The sequence below is a fragment of the Poecilia reticulata genome, chromosome 16 (genome assembly GCF_904066995.2).
Source record: "Poecilia reticulata chromosome 16, P_reticulata-male-v2, whole genome shotgun sequence".
Taxonomy (NCBI): Eukaryota; Metazoa; Chordata; class Actinopteri; order Cyprinodontiformes; family Poeciliidae; genus Poecilia; species Poecilia reticulata.
In genome coordinates this window covers 13,397,627-13,415,225 of record NC_088845.1, presented here as the reverse complement: position 1 = coordinate 13,415,225, position 17,599 = coordinate 13,397,627, and the positions used below count along the sequence as shown (strand labels likewise).

The 17,599-nt window shown below is 44.3% G+C and overlaps 1 protein-coding gene across 3 annotated transcripts; it reads left to right on the top strand.

Moving 5' to 3' along the window:
* The first annotated feature begins 197 nt into the window (after positions 1-197).
* Positions 198-17,121, top strand: atn1 (atrophin 1). Of its 3 annotated transcripts, none has more exons than XM_008431408.3 (10): positions 198-662; positions 3,945-4,064; positions 4,420-4,521; positions 4,913-5,029; positions 5,161-7,955; positions 8,796-9,006; positions 9,146-10,667; positions 12,792-12,959; positions 13,071-13,251; positions 16,384-17,121. In XM_008431408.3, exons 2-10 carry the CDS (start codon positions 4,038-4,040, stop codon positions 16,415-16,417), a joined length of 5,157 nt encoding a protein of 1,718 aa, XP_008429630.1. In that variant the 5' UTR covers positions 198-662; positions 3,945-4,037; the 3' UTR covers positions 16,418-17,121. The 3 variants fall into 3 exon arrangements, with proteins under 3 accessions (XP_008429630.1, XP_008429629.1, XP_008429631.1); XM_008431407.3 differs by having other exon boundaries at positions 4,910-5,029; XM_008431409.3 differs by having other exon boundaries at positions 200-662; positions 4,910-5,029; positions 12,792-12,935.
* The last annotated feature ends 478 nt before the right edge of the window (positions 17,122-17,599 follow it).

Below are 17,599 nucleotides of genomic sequence, written 5' to 3'. Positions count from 1 at the left end.
CTGCGGCGAGTTATTCAAGCTCTCCGTGTAGTAAAGGTGACTCTGGAGGGACTAGTCTAAGGAGACCCTCCCTCTTGATCCCCTCCCTCTTCAGAGTTTTGGCCCTCTCTCTGCGCCTCTCTTCCTCCCCCCTCCTCCTCCTGTCTCCCCCCTTCTCTCCTTATGCAAATCACGCCCTCACCACTCTCCCTTTCCCTCACCCGACGTGCATCCCTCTCTCTCTCCCTCTCGCTCGCTCTCGCTAAATATTTTGACTGTAAGACTGGAGAGGGGGTACAAAAAAGTGCAAGTCGTCTTGAAGAAAGAGGGGGGAGAGAGAGAGATGGGGGGTGCAAAATAGGAAAAAAAAAGGGGGGGGACCTAGAGGGGGTGGGGAAGAGGCATCAATTTGTACAGTCTGCAGTTGGCACCCCTGTTTTTTTTTCCCCTGCAAGGAGTAGCAGGCGATTTCTTCTGCGTTATTGTTATGATCGGATCCCGCTGCAACATGAGCCAGCGCCAGGCTCTGCTGACAGACGCCTGGGCCCTGAGGTGTGCGTGTCGGCGTGCAACATAAAGCAAAAAAAAAAAAAAAAAAAAGAGGAAAAAAAACACTCACACATACACATACAAGGAGAGAAAGGGAAAGGCAAAGTGGGAGAACGCATCGCTGGATATTATAGGTAAGAAGCAGAAAATGGATTCTTACACTCCTCTGTTTGTGAGCCACGTTTGTTCTCACCATGCCATTTTTTGTACCTACTCTTTGTGCGCTAATCATCATCATCATCATCCTCATCATCACAATCATCATCAATCTGCGTTGCTACATCTAAAAAATTACGTCCTGGCGAATAAATGCTGCACTACGCGGTGCATCCACATTCCTGCGAGGGGGAAAAAAATGGGGTCTGAGGGGAGCCAAAGCAAATCGCCATTCCGATTCACCTTTTTCTAACATGTGCATCGCTTTGAAAACAGACATCCGTGCAGACTGGGGAGTCATGTATGTGCTGCTGAACACGTCGCCGTGGAGGAGCTGGCTGGCTGGCTGGCTGGGGCTCCGCTGTTGGTAGCATATAGGCTGCAGCTATGCTCGGTCCCCCCCTCTGCATGTGTATCAGTAACATTTTTGCAGGAAGAAAAGAGTCGTTGCGGTGCACGATCGTTGGTGATGTAAGCAGAGCCACTGCATGCTGCTGCTTTGCATCACACACACACACGCAGAGAGAAGAGGCCAGTTTGTTGATGATGCATGTGCTGCGAGTTGGTGGTGACAGTGCTGGTGTTTGATGACCGGTGGACCACTGGCAGGCCAGCAAGGATGCCACCTGTAACTGAGAGGCATTGTTCAGACCCCCTACTGGATGCTGCTGCTGCTGCTGCGTTATTAATCAATTTATCTGCAGGTAAATTAAGGGACTATGCCTTACGCATTGGCTAGTACATGATTTAATAGACATGAATAATTTGTGGAACACATATTTTGGTCCATTTTGAGAGGATGGTTCATTCAGTTGCTGCAGATTTGTTGGTTGAACTTCTCTGTCTCATTGACAAATGTCCTCTATTTCTTTGAGATCTGGTGACAGCATAGGCTGTTACAGAGAATTCATTGGCATGTTCAGCAGGCTTTTAAGTCTAAGCTATTCTTAATTGGTATCAAGGGGCCCAAAATGTGCCAAGAACATATCCCCCTACACCAAAGGTTGGCAAGACTCAGCGATAAGATATGTTGGTCCACCACTTGGGTATAACCAGGCTGGACCTCCCTTTTGCCTTTAGAGCTACCTTAATTCCTCGTGGAGTAGATTCAACAAGGTATCAGAAACATTACTCCAAGTTTTTGGTCCACGTTGATGTAATCGCATCACGCAGTTGCTGCAGATTTATCTGCTTTACATCTGTGTTGCAAATCTTCATGTCCACCTTATCCTAAAAGGGTTATTCTTTATTGAAATCTGGTGACTGTAGAGGCTTATTTAGTCATTGTCAAGAAAGCAGTTTGAGATTATCTGATTTTGTGACATGTTGCCCTTCATACTGGAAGTAGCCGTCATAAGATGGGCACTCTATGGTTATAAACCAGCAGATATGATCATCAGCGATATTCAGGTAGGCTTTGGCATTTAAATGATACTAGTTGGTACTAATTTTTCCCAGACCATCACACCACTCCTCCATGCAGCGGTTGGACTGAGCCTTAGATGTAGGACGTGGAATACCATCATCTTTGAGGGAGTTCAGTATGGAGTTGCTCTTCCACATCAAAAGGGGTGACTTGAGGGGATTTGGGCACCTGATCAAGATGCCTTCCTTTGGAGGTTTACTGGATAGATCAGACTGAGAAGACATCCCAGAGCAGAACCTGCTAGTTGATTACATTGGTGTAGCAATACCTTGAGACCCCCAGAATGAGCAATAGTGTTACTGGGGGAGAAGGATGTCTGCATTTCTTTATCCGAGACTCCAACCCAGTCTCAGATAAGTGAAACAATAGGGATAGAAGAACTATAACCAACCCGAACCATTGAAACAAGGCTGAAGGAATTCATGCTTTCATGTCGTCTATGACCCTAAGGTATCAATATGGCAGATTTGGTCATCCTGTTCAACTTTAGTGTTATTTTTAGGTTTTTAGCTGACGGGAATGGTCTTTTGCTGTTGTAGTCTGTCTGCTTTAAGGGTCAAAGTGTTTTGTATTTCACTTTCCTTGGTTGCTCTAGTGGTAACTTGAGCTACCGTTGCCTTTCTGGCCCTATGAGCCATTCTGCCTTCAACAAAGCGTTTCTGTCCACATAACTGCCGCTCGCTTGATATTTTCTTTCTCAACTCTCCATAAACCAGAAACACTGTCATGCGTGACAGTTCCGCTGATCAACAGCTTCTGAAATAATCAGACCAGCTCGCCTGACACAAACAACTATACCACGTTCAGAATCTCTTAAATATTGCTGCTGGTGCTTTGAACTTCAGCATATCCTCCTCAGCACATCTGGATGAATAAATACATGGAGTTGCTGACATGTGATCGGCTAAGTTGCTATTTATTTTGTAAGCAATTGAACAGGTGTGACTAATGAAGAGACCAGTGAGTGTATATTCATTAATATCAGTGATTGTGACTTTCCTGATTTCACACTTGCTACAGGAGCCTTTTATTTAATTAATGTGTGTGTAGTAAAGCTGCTACATGACTCATCTACAGTGTTCATACACTCTGGCTCTACTCTAGCTGTTCTTTCTTTTCTCTTACAACCCTGCACACTATTTTTAACCTCATTTAATATTCATGAGCCATTTTTTTCATCATAGTGGCACATGAATGAATGGATTAGACCAACCCGATGAGTGCCTACTGTTCACTGTCGAGCAGAACCACATGGAAAAAAGAATCTTGACATTGTTCGTTCCCCTAATGGGTTGCTGAATAAATAAGCTTGTGATTCTTCTGACCATAACCAGGTCATGTAGGTTAACCACAAGTAGCTGTGGGTTGTTGTGGGGAAGGTGGAAGAAGGAGGGGGGGGGGTTGTGGCTCTCATTCCCAGTATGTCTCCTGCAGACTACATTCCAAAATGCCAGTATCCCAGTGTTGCAGCTCTACCAAACGGTGAATTCTGACAGTCAGAGTGGATGAACCTCTTGAGATTGTAGTTCTCCGTTGCTGTGCTGAAACCCAAGAGCAGAGAGGAGATTGTTTTGAGTGCAGCAAAGAGCAGTGGTGCCGATACAGTGTGGAGCATGCAGCGAATTTAAATGCTGTTTTTCTGGTCTTATAGTCTCGCATGTCTTTAAAAATGTCTCCGGTTCACAAACTCCCCTGCGAGCACAGATAGCAAAATGACGTCAATGACCACCGCGTCCTTTCATTGTGTTTTTTATTTTTTCACAGAAACATTGAGTACTTGAGCAGAATTCCCTTCAGGTTGACTCATGCCTTCTTCTCTTCTGTTTCTCTGCAGGTTTTTGTAGCTCTTGCAATTGGTAAACAACTGGAACCAGTTCTGTTCCTGGAATGGCTTCTGTTGTGAAATGGACATTATAAAGGAAAGATAATGAAAACAAGGACGCACAAAGAATCGGTATGCGCAAGGCCTAGCTTTTCTGTTTTTGCAGAATTGTCATAGGGTACATACATGCTTAATTTCTCAATGTTTGTCTTACTATGTCATAATTAGTAAGAAATTAGATAATTTTTCAAAATGTCAGGTTAGTCATTCTCTCCTTCTCTTTGTTGTTGTTCCTGCCCTTTCTTCTTTTCTTCATTTTTCCCTTTACTACTGCTACCCTAAACTACCTCCCCACCCCTTTTGTTTCAAATAACTCTTGTTTTTCTTTCAATTATCTCTTGTTCTCCTTTTTTCTATTCTCTAACACATAAACATTTAACACTTTGCACCACCCCACCATGTTTTCCCCTTTTGGTGGACTTTGCAGATGCCCATGCGCAGTGGGCGAAGGAGGGGGGCGAGTGAGGAGAGAAGGGGCAGGCGCCCGCACACCAGCCCAACTCGCCCTGAACGCACCGACCGGCAGACGGTTAGAGCTCATCTCTTTGTGCTCATTGTTACCTCTCACTGTCCTGACTGTAATAATATGCATGCATGCAAATGATAAAAGTAATGAAACAAAGAAAAACAGCCTATTTTGAATTTGGTGTGTGTGTGTGTGTGGGTGCGTGCGTGCGTGCGTGCGTGCGTGCGTGTGTGTGTGTGTGTGTGTGTGTGTGTGTAAGTGAGTCATCAGTATGGTTGCTACAGACATACCCTTGCAGTGTTAAGAACTGTTTAAGTCATTTTTTGTCAGCACGTTGAAACCTTTGATGCTTCGTGTTTAAACGCATGCAGCTGCAGGCTTTGTTCTAAAAACAGATATGAGCCTATTATGGATTCAGTACAACAAAATTAAAAGTCTTGTGTTGTTTTAGCAGAGAGGTGGTGGTGAGGAACTGGCTGGAAATCGCTTCAGTTGCAGATCACAAGGACATGATTCATCGGAGAGTGAGGGGGAGGAACTTGTATCACCTCCAAAGAGACAGAAAGTTCAGGTTTGTGTTACATGTCGTCAGCTTCTTATATAAAGATCCCTTATTAAGCAACTTGCACCTTGCTGTCTTTGACAAAAATCTATTTTTGACTCTACCTCACTCTAATGCTACTCGTTTTTTTTTTTTGTTAGGATTCAGCACCAAACCCAAATCCTCCAACATCAACACACTTGACTGAAAGCTCAACAACTTCCACTGTTCCACCTCCAACCTCAGCTGCAAGCCAATCTCGGGAGAGTGACAATGAAGATGGCCAATCCCAGGGCAGTAGGAGTTCAGCCGTAGGGAGCCTGGCCAATAGCAGTAGCAGCCTGAGCAGCGGGCGGGATATAGACCAGGACAATCGATCCTCATCTCCGAGTCTTTCCGCTTCCCCTTTGGGTAGCCTGGACTCTGATTCTGATGGGCCCGATTCACCAAAGCAAGGAGAACGTGAGAAAGGTAAAGAGGTTGGTGCAGGGAAAGTGACTGGGGAGGATAGGAGAACATTACGAGAGGGGAGAGGAGAAGAATCGTGTGGCGATGGAGAAAAACGAGACGTAGAGACAATTGAAGATTCTTCATCTCTGAAGCCCCCTTCTACTCCCTGCTCTTCCTCTAGTCTAACTCCTTCTATTCGAGGAGGAGATTCATCGAATGACAGCAATAGTGGGAGAAAATCATATTTCTCCCTGGACTCCAAATTGATGTGTAAAGTTGAGTATGGCTCACCAGCAGGTGTTGAAAGCAACAGAATGACTTCCAAAGCCAGCACACAGTGCATAAACAAGACAACCATTTCTGGAGGAGATTTTTCACATAACAGCCCCAACATTCCCCATTCGTTGCCCCCTCCTCTTCCTCCTCCACCTGCCCTGAAGCCGTTGGAGCTTGGACAAAACCTGCCGGCTGAGGTTAAAACAGAAAGAGACAAAACTGAAAAAACAGAGAAACTCATGGACAAGGCTCAGTCCACGCCTCCTTCTCTGCTGCCACAGTGCAGCCCGCAGCCCCTGTCCCAGTCTCAGCCTCAGACCCAGCCCTCTAGCCATCCTCACCACTACAGCTCCAGTTGGCAGGGCGGGGCAACAACTGGTTGCCAGGGGAGCTGGGGCTACTCCCGCTATCCTGGCAGCCACCACCCACAGCACCAGCCCCCCGTGCAGCAGCAGCAACTTCCCTCCGTCTACAACCCGCCATCCTCTCGCCACTCCTCGTCCCACCCCTCTTACCTTCCCCATCCTCACCCCCACCCTCACAGAGAGTACCTTCCCAGGTACGCTGGAGGGGGAGGGGACAGAGAGAGGGGCCCCACAGGAGAGAGAGAGAGGGGAGTAAGAGGAGAGTGTGGTGGGAGAGAGATCACCAGAGAGTTTTCTGCTCCTGTTGGCAACAGCAGCAACAGTAATGGAGGGGGGAGTAGTAATAATGGCTGTGGTGCAATGAGTGTCCCCAACAGCATTCCAGCTCGGGAGTTTGGGGGGATGCCCGTAGGGCAGAACAGGGAGTACCAAGGCTCAGGAAGAGATGGACCCAACTTAGGTCCAGATCGAAGAGACTTTGGTTCAGCATTCAGGGACAGGGAGCGCGAAAGGGAACGGGAAGGAGGAAGGGAGTTTAATCTGCCAAATCAAAATCAGAATAGAGACTTTGGCCCCACTGTACCCACAGGAGGGCACCCAAGAGACAAAGATGGCAACAGATGGAGTGAGTTTGGGAGCCAGACAAGAGAGGTTGTGAGCAACAGCAACCCTAATAACAACTCCATACCACAAGGGAACCCCCCAAGTTCAACCAGTGGTCTACCAGTCGCCCCCATGCTGAACCGTGACCCACCTGCATCACCCCAAAACAACCTCAGTCACCCTTCTCATTCCTCTCTTCCCCAGCATCCCCATTCTCATCCCCCAAATTCATCCAACAGGGATTTCCCCCCACCCATGGACCAGACACAAATGCCTTCAACTGGAGCAGATCACTTCCACAGAGACTATCCTCCAAGTGGAGGAAAAGACTTTCCAGCTGCGGCACCTCCTTCTGCTGGCACAAATCGAGAGTACCTAAGCTCCCCTGGAGTGACTCCAAACCTGGGACGAGAGTACCCAGGGACAGGAGGAACCCAACACGCCCACCCACCTCACCCCCACTACCAGCCTGGGCCCAAAGACAGAGAGAGGGATTCAAACCTGCGAGAGTCTGCTCTCTACCAAAGCCGTGGAGGCCCTAATCAGCCTCCTGCACTCTCTCCTTCCTCCTCTTCCAGCCATCATGGACAATACCCACATCCACCTCCTCAGCCACCTGTACACCCCCCTCAAAGCTCTCATTCCCAGGCACCCCAATCAACTATGGGACCTAGTACACGGCCTCCACTCTATCAGTCCTCTGCTCAAACTCCTCCAACACCTCTATCTCCCTTACCTAGCCCATCTACCAATCAGATGGGAGCCTTCTCATCCTTTCCCTCTGGCTCTTCCTCTGCACCCACCTCACAACTTCCCGTTCCAGGTGTGTCATCCAGCTGTTCACCTGGATGCCGCCCTTCGTCTTTCCATGGCACTTTGAACAATCATCCTCAGTTCAGTGGCACATATCACTCCAACGGAAGCAATGGCAGCACCATGGCAAACAGCAGTAGCAACAGTAGCGCAGTCAGCAGTAGCAGCAACACAAACTCACAGGCACCCTCGCCTCAGAATGTCTCGAAGGCCCCACCACCTCTTAGTAACTCCACCAACAACAACAACAACGTCTCAACACCTGCCTTGACCTCATCACTTCCTGGTGTGGAGGGACACTCAGACTCAGGTCTACCTCCAACAGCCGTCATCAAGGAAGAACCACCAGAGGACCAGGAAGAAACTGAAAGCCCTCCCCCAGTGTTAAGAAGTCCCTCACCTGAACCAAAACACGTGGATATTCCTATTCACGCCAGCCAATCAGCACGGTAAAATCAAACTGGAATGAAGAGCCTTGCAAAAGTATTAATACCTCTGAGATTTTTCACATTTAACATTTTATCACACTAGACCAGGGGTGCTCAAGTCCAGTCCTCGAGCGCTACCATCCTGCAACTTTCCGATGCATCCCTTCTCCAACACACCTGAATCAAATGAATGGCTCGTTACCAGGCCTGTTCAGAGCTGAATGAGTGCTGATGAGGGAATTCAGCCATTTGATCCCAGTCTGCTGGAATAAGAATGCATCTAAAAGTTGCAGGACGGTAGCTATCGAGGACTGGACTTGAGCACCTCTGCACTATACTCACAATCTTGTACGTATTTCTTTGGATTTTATGTGATATACCAACATAAAATACAGTGTAATTTTGTAATGGACGGAAAATTATCTTTAGAGTATTTTAGAATTAAAAATCTAAGGGCATGCTAAGGGCATGCCCTGCCTGAGTTAATACCTTTTCCTGGAATTAGTCCTTTGATGTGTGTATCTTCTATCTTTTTGCCCGTGAAGATGCTTCCCTTTCTTTTTTTTCAAAACAGACTGAGTCACTTTTCAATACTTTTAACTGATATTATCATTTAGATTTTGGACTTGTGTCTCCTTGTGACAAACTGCTCTTCTGACTTTCTCTCAACAGCTCAACAATCTCACCACACTTCCTGGGCCTAACTGCTTTACGCCTATACACACATAAAATCCCAATAAAGTACACTGAAGTTTGTGGTTGTTATGTGAAAAAATTCAAGAGGTGTATTGCAAAGAGCTTTTAGTTCTTAACATTAGACTGACTCCTAATAGTTGTAAACACTTTGTCCAATGATTCTAGGTTTCACAAGGTCCTTGACAGAGGCAGCGGAAATTCCTGTGCCCGCAGCGATGTCCTCTTTGTCCCGTTGGACGGCTCCAAACTGTGGAAAAAGAGGAACGAGATGATTGAAAGAGCTCGCAGGGAAGTTGAGCAGAGGGCCAGAGACCTGAGAGAGAAAGAAAGGGAACGGGAAAGAGAGCGTGAGAGAGAACTGGATCGGCATCTACAGGTGTGCACATTTCAGCGTGATAATTATGTCCAGTGTCAGATTTTATGGATTCGATGTAGATTAAATTGATCTGTTGAAGTGAGGGGAGGAACGTAGGTCACATACACATGATTTACTGTCCATCTGTTTTCTCTTCCAGCACCAGAAGGATGTCAGTGCTGCTGGAGGGGGACGCCAGGGTTCCTCGCTCTTCTTCCCCCCCTCGTCCTCCATCATTCTTGACCCTTCCTCTTCCTCTGCCTCTTCCACCGCCAACGTAGTCGCCCACCCTCCCATTCACCCCCAGCACCACCCCTCACATCCACACGCTCATCTTCCACAGACACATCATCTCCACCCCTCTCTGTCCCACGCTATTCCCCACTCCCTTCTCTTACCCACCATGGGTGGGGCGTCGGCAGTGGTTGGTGGGCCTCAGGGGGCCCTGGGGATTGGGTTAGGAGGTCCATATTTAGGACCTGACACACCAGCCCTGAGAACCCTGAGCGAATACGCTCGCCCACATGCCATGTCTCCTCTTGGGGCAGCCAGTCGTGCTCAGGCACACCACCCTCAAGTTCACCATGGTCACCCCCATGTCCACCCCTCATTCTTCCTCCCTCAATTACAAAACCATGCTTTGAGCCACCCACACCACCTACCCACCGATGCAGCAACGGCAGCAGCCATCTTGGGCTTTTTGTACGGTGGCAGCCTTGAAGGTGGTCCAGGTGTTCCTGGGCACCCTGGGGTGGCCGGGGGCCCTGTACCAGGAGGAATCGGCGGTGCAGGTTTGGGAGGCGTGGGTTTCCCTCACGCAATGGCAGCTCATCGAGATCGGCTAAAGCCTGGATATGAGTTTAAGAGTGATGAGCGGGTTTATCCTGTGGGATCCATACCCGATCCTGCAGCTATTGCGCTTGCTCATTCGCATGCCCATGCCCATGCCCATGCCCACAGCAACGCCCATGCACATGCTCACTCCCTGCTGCTTGCAGGAGGTGCAGCAGCTAATGAAGTATCACTCTATGGCACTCCTCCTCCTCCCGCTCCACCTGGACCTCCACACCTTCAAAACCCAACCCTGGCACAAGTGACCCGACCTCCACAACCTCCTGCTCCACAGTCACTATCTAATCCTCCTCCTTCATCCCTCCTTCCACCTTCCCTCCCCTCTCACCCTTCATCTGCCCCACTGGCCGCCCCCTCAGCCCCAGCACCACCTTCCGCACCTCCAGCCGCTCCTCCTCAACCTGCTCCACCGACCTCCAACTCTTCCTCACTTCATCACCCAGTGCCCCACTCTTCTTTCCCTAACTCCCTGTCCTCTCACGTGCCTCCGCCTCCTGCCCCAGCTGCTCCGCCCGAGACTTATCCAACTCCCACGCGCTCCCCTGCCTCGTACGAGCGTGACAGGAGCGGAGCGAGGGAACGGGAGAGGGAGCGGGACAGAGCAGCTTTGCCGGCCTTTGGGGACAGAGAGCGAGAAAGAGAGAGGGAGCGAGAAAGGGGAGGGAGTGGGGGAGGCGGAGGCGGAGGAGCAGGAGGGGGGAATGGAGGTGGAACAGGGGGAGGAGGTGGAGGAGAGAACCTGGGGCGTCTGCAGATGTTGAATGTGACGCCTCATCATCACCAGCATTCACACATCCACTCACATCTTCACCTGCACCAGCAAGACACAGGTACCAACTGCTATTACCATTGCTGTCAGAGTCAGCTCACACCACAAACCACAGATCTGTCACTATGAGCCAAGTTAGACACAAAACGTTACTTCAAAACATCTGCTTAGTTAGTAGTTAACAGATTATGCTGTTTCCAGATCTCAAAATGCAACAAAAGTCCAAACTCAAAGAGTCAAACTTCGTTCTTACTTACAATGATTGTAAATGATTACACTGGTCAGCAGCCAAAAAACAGCTTTTCAACTGTTTTAGGGTAAAAAAAAAATCTCATTGGTTTTGCTCAATCTGGTCAGCTTTCTGAACTATGGAGCAACATGAGCATCAAAATGCACAACTTGTTCTCACATATGGATCGGTTTGCTGAGAGTCTGGGATCAATGAGTGATGATCAAGAGGAGAAAGTCCGTCAGGACAGAAAAGAGATGGATAATTTTACACAATGGAGACGTAATGTTCAATTTACATATCGTTACCCTTAATAGTGTATACTGTACAATTTACAGAAATCCAAGTTTGTAACATTTCATTAATACACTCTGTTAAGAAACGTTCTTTTTTCTCCTAAGACCTTTTTTGGATGAGAAATATAAACAGAAATTAACTAATAATGTCACAAAAATGTTATTTTTATAAAAACCTAACCTGATTGAGAAAAATTTATGTCATTTTTGGATTCAATGGTGCAAAATAGTCCTAATTCATTTGAAAAAACAGACAACTTCCAAAACAGTGGTCTCAAACTCCAGTCCTCCTCAGCACCCAGAGTCCTGCAACGTTTAGATGTCTTTCTGCTTCAGCACAGCTTCAATATCAGCTCATTAGCAGAGCTCTGTAGAGTATGACTGTGTTCTAGTGAGGCAGTTTCACCTTGTAATGCACGAGTGTAGGGCAAGGGACACATGTAAAAGTTGCAGGACTCCAACCCTCGAGGAATGCAGCTTAAGACCACAGGTTTAAAATTATTTTAATAACTGTATAGTATTATTTACAGCCTCTTACTCTTGCTTGTATATATGTTATCTCTGTACATACCTTTGACTTGCTGCCGTTAAACTTGAAATGCCCCACTGTGGGACTGTAAATGATATTTTTATTCTATTCCGTCTCACAGTTTGATGAAATTTACAGACCTCTTTATTCTTCGGGAAACTTTGTCAGTGTATGAAATTCTTATTTTCCCTGCTGTAGTGCAAATAAATCGATGAAAGAAAACCAGGGCCAGAATTTTTTCAACATTTACAAATATGTGAAAAAGTAATTTTCTCTTTTATTTACAGTTTCCTTCCAAGGTGCCAGACTTTCTTGTAATCTTTAATCTCAATTAGTATTTATTTTACTTTCCTTTAGGTGGTTTAATGTTTATCTTTTTCTTAGGTATTTTGAGTCTCACTATGTCTTTAAATTATCAAGTCATTCAGCTCTGACATGTAAATAATTCATGCTTATCTTTTAGTACACTCCATGTTGTTTTAAAAAATAATACCGGACACACAGGATCAGTTTCAGAAAAGTTTTCATCCACATGAACCCGCACAGATCTGCCACTGAGCGACGTTTTTTTAAACGCACCAAAGTGTAATGCGAAGCTAAAACCTGCCAGCCAATCAGAATGCTTCAAAACAACCATGACTTCCTGTTAGGAGTTTGGAGATTAATTTATAAAGCCAGGTATTTGGGTTGAAGTACTTTAGATAGTGTATTAGAATATAGTTATTAAAACATTCAGACAATGTCAATTGGGAATCATGTCATAGATTGTAATGATGTCTACACACGTAAACAAGAGTTTTCTCCAATCGCCACTTTGTTTTCATAAATAATCATTTTTTGTGATATCAGAAAAAACATATAAAAATGCATCAGTTTCTCTATATAACAAGCCTTATTCTCCTCTCGCTTGTTTGAATGTTTTCTACGTTTTATTTTCTGGAATAACACCAAATAAAAGTCGTGTGATTGTATGATTAAATATTTGTTCTACTAATCATATTCAACATTATTCCCTGACTTTCTTTTGATCTGATCTAATGAAAGCTCCTGACTGTAAAGCGTCTTTTGAAGATCCTGCTTTGACTCACTTTAAATGTGTCCTGTATTTCCTATTACATCACTGGCATCCAGCGGCGGGCGGGGTTCACCCCCTGATGGACCCGTTGGCGTCGGGGTCTCCTTTGGCTCGCCTTCCCTACCCAGGAGCAGCGCTCGGCACGCCCATCCTGGCTCACCCCCTCACTGACAGCGAGGTGCTTCGCCAACAGCTGTTCGGTGAGGAGAAGGCTCCTCGTCCATGTACTCGTTCAGTTTTCTTCTCTAAAAACAACACAGTGCTAAAAACGATTACGGACATGCCGCTTTTCTCTCGACGGTGACCTCTGACCCTCTTTTTTGCTGTGGGGACAGGTGCTCCTTTCCGTGACTTGCCCCAGCCTTCCTCCCTCACTGGTCCCATGTCAGCGGCCCATCAGCTCCAGGCCATGCAGCAGGCCCAGAGCGCGGAGCTGCAGATCCAGAGACTGGCCCTGGAACAGCAGTGGATCCACCACCATCACCACCACTCCCTCACACAGGACGAGTATTACAGGTGCTAAAGCCATCCGTTCGTTTTGTCTGAACTGTAATCGATTATTCTGACGATCAATTGGAGAAAAATATCTTTTTGCAGGTTTTTCAATTAACCAGGTTAGCCTTTTTTATACAATATATTACATTAAAAGATGCAAAGAAACAACTTAAATTCACTTTTTAAATAAGAAAATAATAATTTTGTTGCCTAAAATGTAATGACTTATCATTCCTTTAGTGGAAGCTCGATAATCTGTAGTTAAAATCAGCTGGTAATTTATAGTTTTTGTTTTGTTTTATTAAATAAGCTTCTTCCTTCTCCCTTTTGGACACGCTATGTTGACATTCTTTGTTGGTTTTGTTGCATTATTTTCATTGTTGTTTTACTTTGTTTTTTGTTTATTCGTGTAGTTATTTATGTTTGTTTCTGTTGTTTTATTCATGTCTGAAATACATTATTAAATTGCAAAAAAATAACTTCTAACATCAAAACCTCAACCGTTTCTGCTTCACTTAGCATCAATTCAGTATTGGAGTAAACTTTTGAGTATTTTGAGTTTTTTTTTTTTTTTTTATTAACTCATTAACAGTTGGATTTAAAAAGTTGCTTAATTACAGAATTTGACCCACTAAAGCTAAACCTTTTACCACTCGAGAAGTTTTGGGTGGAACATATTTACCCAAAACTAAATATGTTCTATTTAGTCTAATTAAAAAAAAGTTGTTTTTTTTGTAAAAATTTTGGCTTATTTGCTGCTTATTTATATTATGCTGGCCTGTAATTTAACTGGAAAGCTTTTTTTCCAGTTTGAGATGTTGTCTTTTAGCCTAAGTTTGCTTTAACCATAAAATGTTTCTTCTTAGGTTTTCTATGGAGCTAAACTAGGGCCATAAATTTTGTTCAAAAGAAGAAAAAAAATAAAACTTGAAAAAGTTGAAACTGAAAAAATGTTCAAAACTACTTTCCAGACTTTTTGGTTTCGAGAAAGTATTTCAGTTTCAATTTTTTTTTCTTTTCAACAAACTTTATGGCCCCAATTTAGTTCCATAGTTTTCTGTCACTAATTTTCTGAAACTTTCACAGAACAGATTTTTACTGGATTTAAAGAAACCTCTAAAGGAAATCGGTTGCACTGAATTTTATTTAGGCATATTTTAGTTTAGAGGGAAAAATTAAAATCTACCCCACATTTTTTTTGTTTTATTTTACTTCCACTTAGGAATTATGCCGTTATCACATAAATCCCAGTAAAATACATTAAAGTTAGAGGCTGCAATGTGACAAAAAGTTAAAAAGAGATCAATTTGCTTTTGCGAGGCTGATCAGCTGCAACTTTTGAAAATGTCCACCTGCCTTGAAGTTGTTGTCCACAAAGGACACTTTAAAGAACGGTTTCTAATGATGATTGTTCTCTTATTCTTGCCTCCTGAATCTTATAAATCAGGTTTTGCTTCAGCATTATCACAGAAACACACTGTTGAGCATGTCGCCATGCAAAAGTATTGATTTTGCTTTACAGAAATAAAACTGATGCCGAGTGTTTTAACATCCATTATCATCCTGTTTGCTTTTGGTTCTGCTATGTGGTGACTTTTTTGGATTTAAGACCTACGGAAAAATCTAAATTTTATATTTTAATGTCTGTAAAATTATGTTAATAATTCAGGTATTAATTTCAATTATAAAGCCTGTAATGACAGTCTGGATTTCGATCTCAAATGTGGAGAAACTTTGTATTAAACCCGCCCTAAATCCACGACTGAAAGTTTTAAATCTCCAATAATTTGTTTAGATTTTGCTTCCAGGCAGTCAGATTTAGTTATAAACTTTTAAAGTAAAACATTTTCTTTTCGCTTTTTCACTTATTGTCTGTCAGGCGCTCGATCAGGTTGTTGTGCAGTATTATCTCTAATAAATTTAAAGAGTAAAAAAACATTAAAGAACAAGAGATCCAGTGACTTTTACTCCAAGGCAGACTTGATGCATATATTTGTTTTTTTCTGGAATATCTTTATCTCCCTGACTATTTCTTGTGTTTAGATTAACTTGCACAAATGCAACAGAGTCTAGAATGCCATTAAAAATAAAGCAAAATGTAATCCGAGATTATTTCTCGTGTTTAAAAGCCTCTCCAAGCCATGTGGAAATATGGAGAGTTTACGTTTGTTGATCTTTACTCTGTGCATGAGAGGAAAGGAGGAAAGATTACAACCTGTAGTAAAAAATGCAATTTATGTCGTTGTGTTTAAACACTGAATTAAAATCACTTTTAACTCAGAAGAAGGTTGGAATAATCTGACTTTCTCTAGTAAATAAAGCCAATCTTTTGATTTGAGTGTTTCTCTCTGCTTCCTTGATTTAAATATTTCCACTAAGGTTGGCAGATTTGATTAATGTATTTGAAAGCAAACTGTAAAAACTGAGGCTGGGTTTAAATTAGGGGAAATTGGATCAGATGTCAGCAAATGTCTAAAAATCAGCCTCTGTCTTCTTCTGCTCTGCTGTGATCGAGGTTTGGCTGACAGACCGACCCACCAGGTCATGTCATCATCCCACTTTTACCAATTCGGCGACTTTCTTGCTTTATTTAGCAACATTTCAGATAAAAAAATATGGTATTGGCTAAAACCGGAATTGGCAGGATTTTTAAAGATCTGTGATCGGCCAAAAAGCTGCAATCGGTTTAAGTAATTTGTTTGTAAACACAATTGCAGAACAGGAAGTGGGCCGAAACCAAAGGTCATCACAAAGCTTCACCTTTCAGTTTCTGCTCCGCGACGCTGATTTGGTTCTGGTTTCTGTAGGGGATGTTGAAAAGTTTCTTTCAGTGGAAATGCACCTTTAGGGCTGCCAAGAGTTAACCGCAGCATCTTCTTTAAAAAACAAATAAAAGCACTCAAACGAAAGGTTGGATTTTTCTACTTTTTCCGTGTGAGATCATGCTGCGGATGAATTTGTTTTAAGGCTTCTTAGAAATGCTTACCATGTGTGTGGAGGATGCTATCAAAAACTTTACTCACAATCTATAAAGATGCATCAGTGAACCACATGTAATGATGCTGATCTTTCCATTAAAGTAAACCCGAGCTCATTTCTTCTTCTTCTTCTTCTTCTTCTTGTGTGTTTTGTGTTTTTTTTTTAATCTTTCAGTCACCTGAAGAAAGAGAGTGACAAGACCCTGTGAGGGAGGGGACACGATGCAGAGCGGCTCGGGCAAGAAGTCGAAACAAAACACGTGAATCTGTGCAAGAACAGACTGAAAAACAAACAAAAAAAGAAAAGCACTGAAAACAAAGAGGGAACTCATCAAACTGAACCTGGACGGGAACGTTTCGAAGGATTAACAAAAGAAGAAGGTGTGAAAATGTTGCACATCGTCCCTGCAAACTGCACCAGAGTCCCAACGTTTCCTGTATTAACCTTGTTTTGTATCGTGCTCTGTACAGTATATTAGCCGGGAGGGGAGGAGGATTGTGAAGTACAGTATGTTGTAAAATACTTGATGCCAGAAGGAATGTGTACATGAGTCTCTTTTCTGTCGTTGCATGTAGCTAGGCGCTTCTTCTGAGCCGGTGGAGCTTTTGGTTCTCTTTTTAGTAAATCCTCCCCTCTTTTGTATCCGAGGGGCGTTCGATATGCATGAGACCAGCAATTTTAGTGTTTCTGTTCATGATGATAGTATTGTTATTATGATTAATGTCGTCCATTTGTTGATAATGATATAATTATATATACAACACATATTATTTGTATTATTTTTTTACATTTTCATGGTATGGCGGTCGGTTTTTAATTTTTATTTTCGATTTACCTTGTGAAACAAGATGCAAATGAGGGCAAAAGAAACAAAAAATCTGGGAATAAATTATAATCTCTTTTTTTGCTATAGTTTCCCGAGTCTTGGTGTGTGTTTCGGAGTTTTTGCCCCGTCTTTTGTTTTATACAAGTCATTCGTGCACAAAGCATATCAAATTCCTCCCACTCCTCCCCCTCTGCACCAGCCTCTCCCTCCCTCCGTCCCTCCATCCCTCCCTCTCTCGGGTGAGTGTAGCTAATAAGAGACACATGGGATGAGTGTGAGACATGGGAGGTGAGTCGCTCCAGTGAGCAGCAGCAGCAGCAGCCACCCTGTAGAGCCAGCATTCCTGACTGCGCTGTAAAAAAGGAAAAAAGAAAGAAAAACGGAGAAAAGAGGGAAATTTGGGGAGAAGGAGAAAGAAGGGAGGAGCTGAAAGGAGTGATTTACTGATGCTGCTGAAGGCTCAGGGTTGTGTGTGTGTTTGGGAGAGGGGGTGGGGGGGGGGGGTGAGACCGACCAGAGGAATCTCCTCCCTGCAGACCTGCGGCCTTCGCTGCCGCCCCACAG

Coding starts and splice junctions, on each gene's coding strand:
- atn1 (XM_008431407.3), top strand. CDS start 4,038: ATGAAAACAAGGACGCACAAAGAATCG. Junction 10,668..12,791: donor CCTGCACCAGCAAGACACAG/GTACCAACTGCT, acceptor ACTGGCATCCAG/CGGCGGGCGGGGTTCACCCC. Junction 12,960..13,070: donor GGAGAAGGCTCCTCGTCCAT/GTACTCGTTCAG, acceptor CTGTGGGGACAG/GTGCTCCTTTCCGTGACTTG.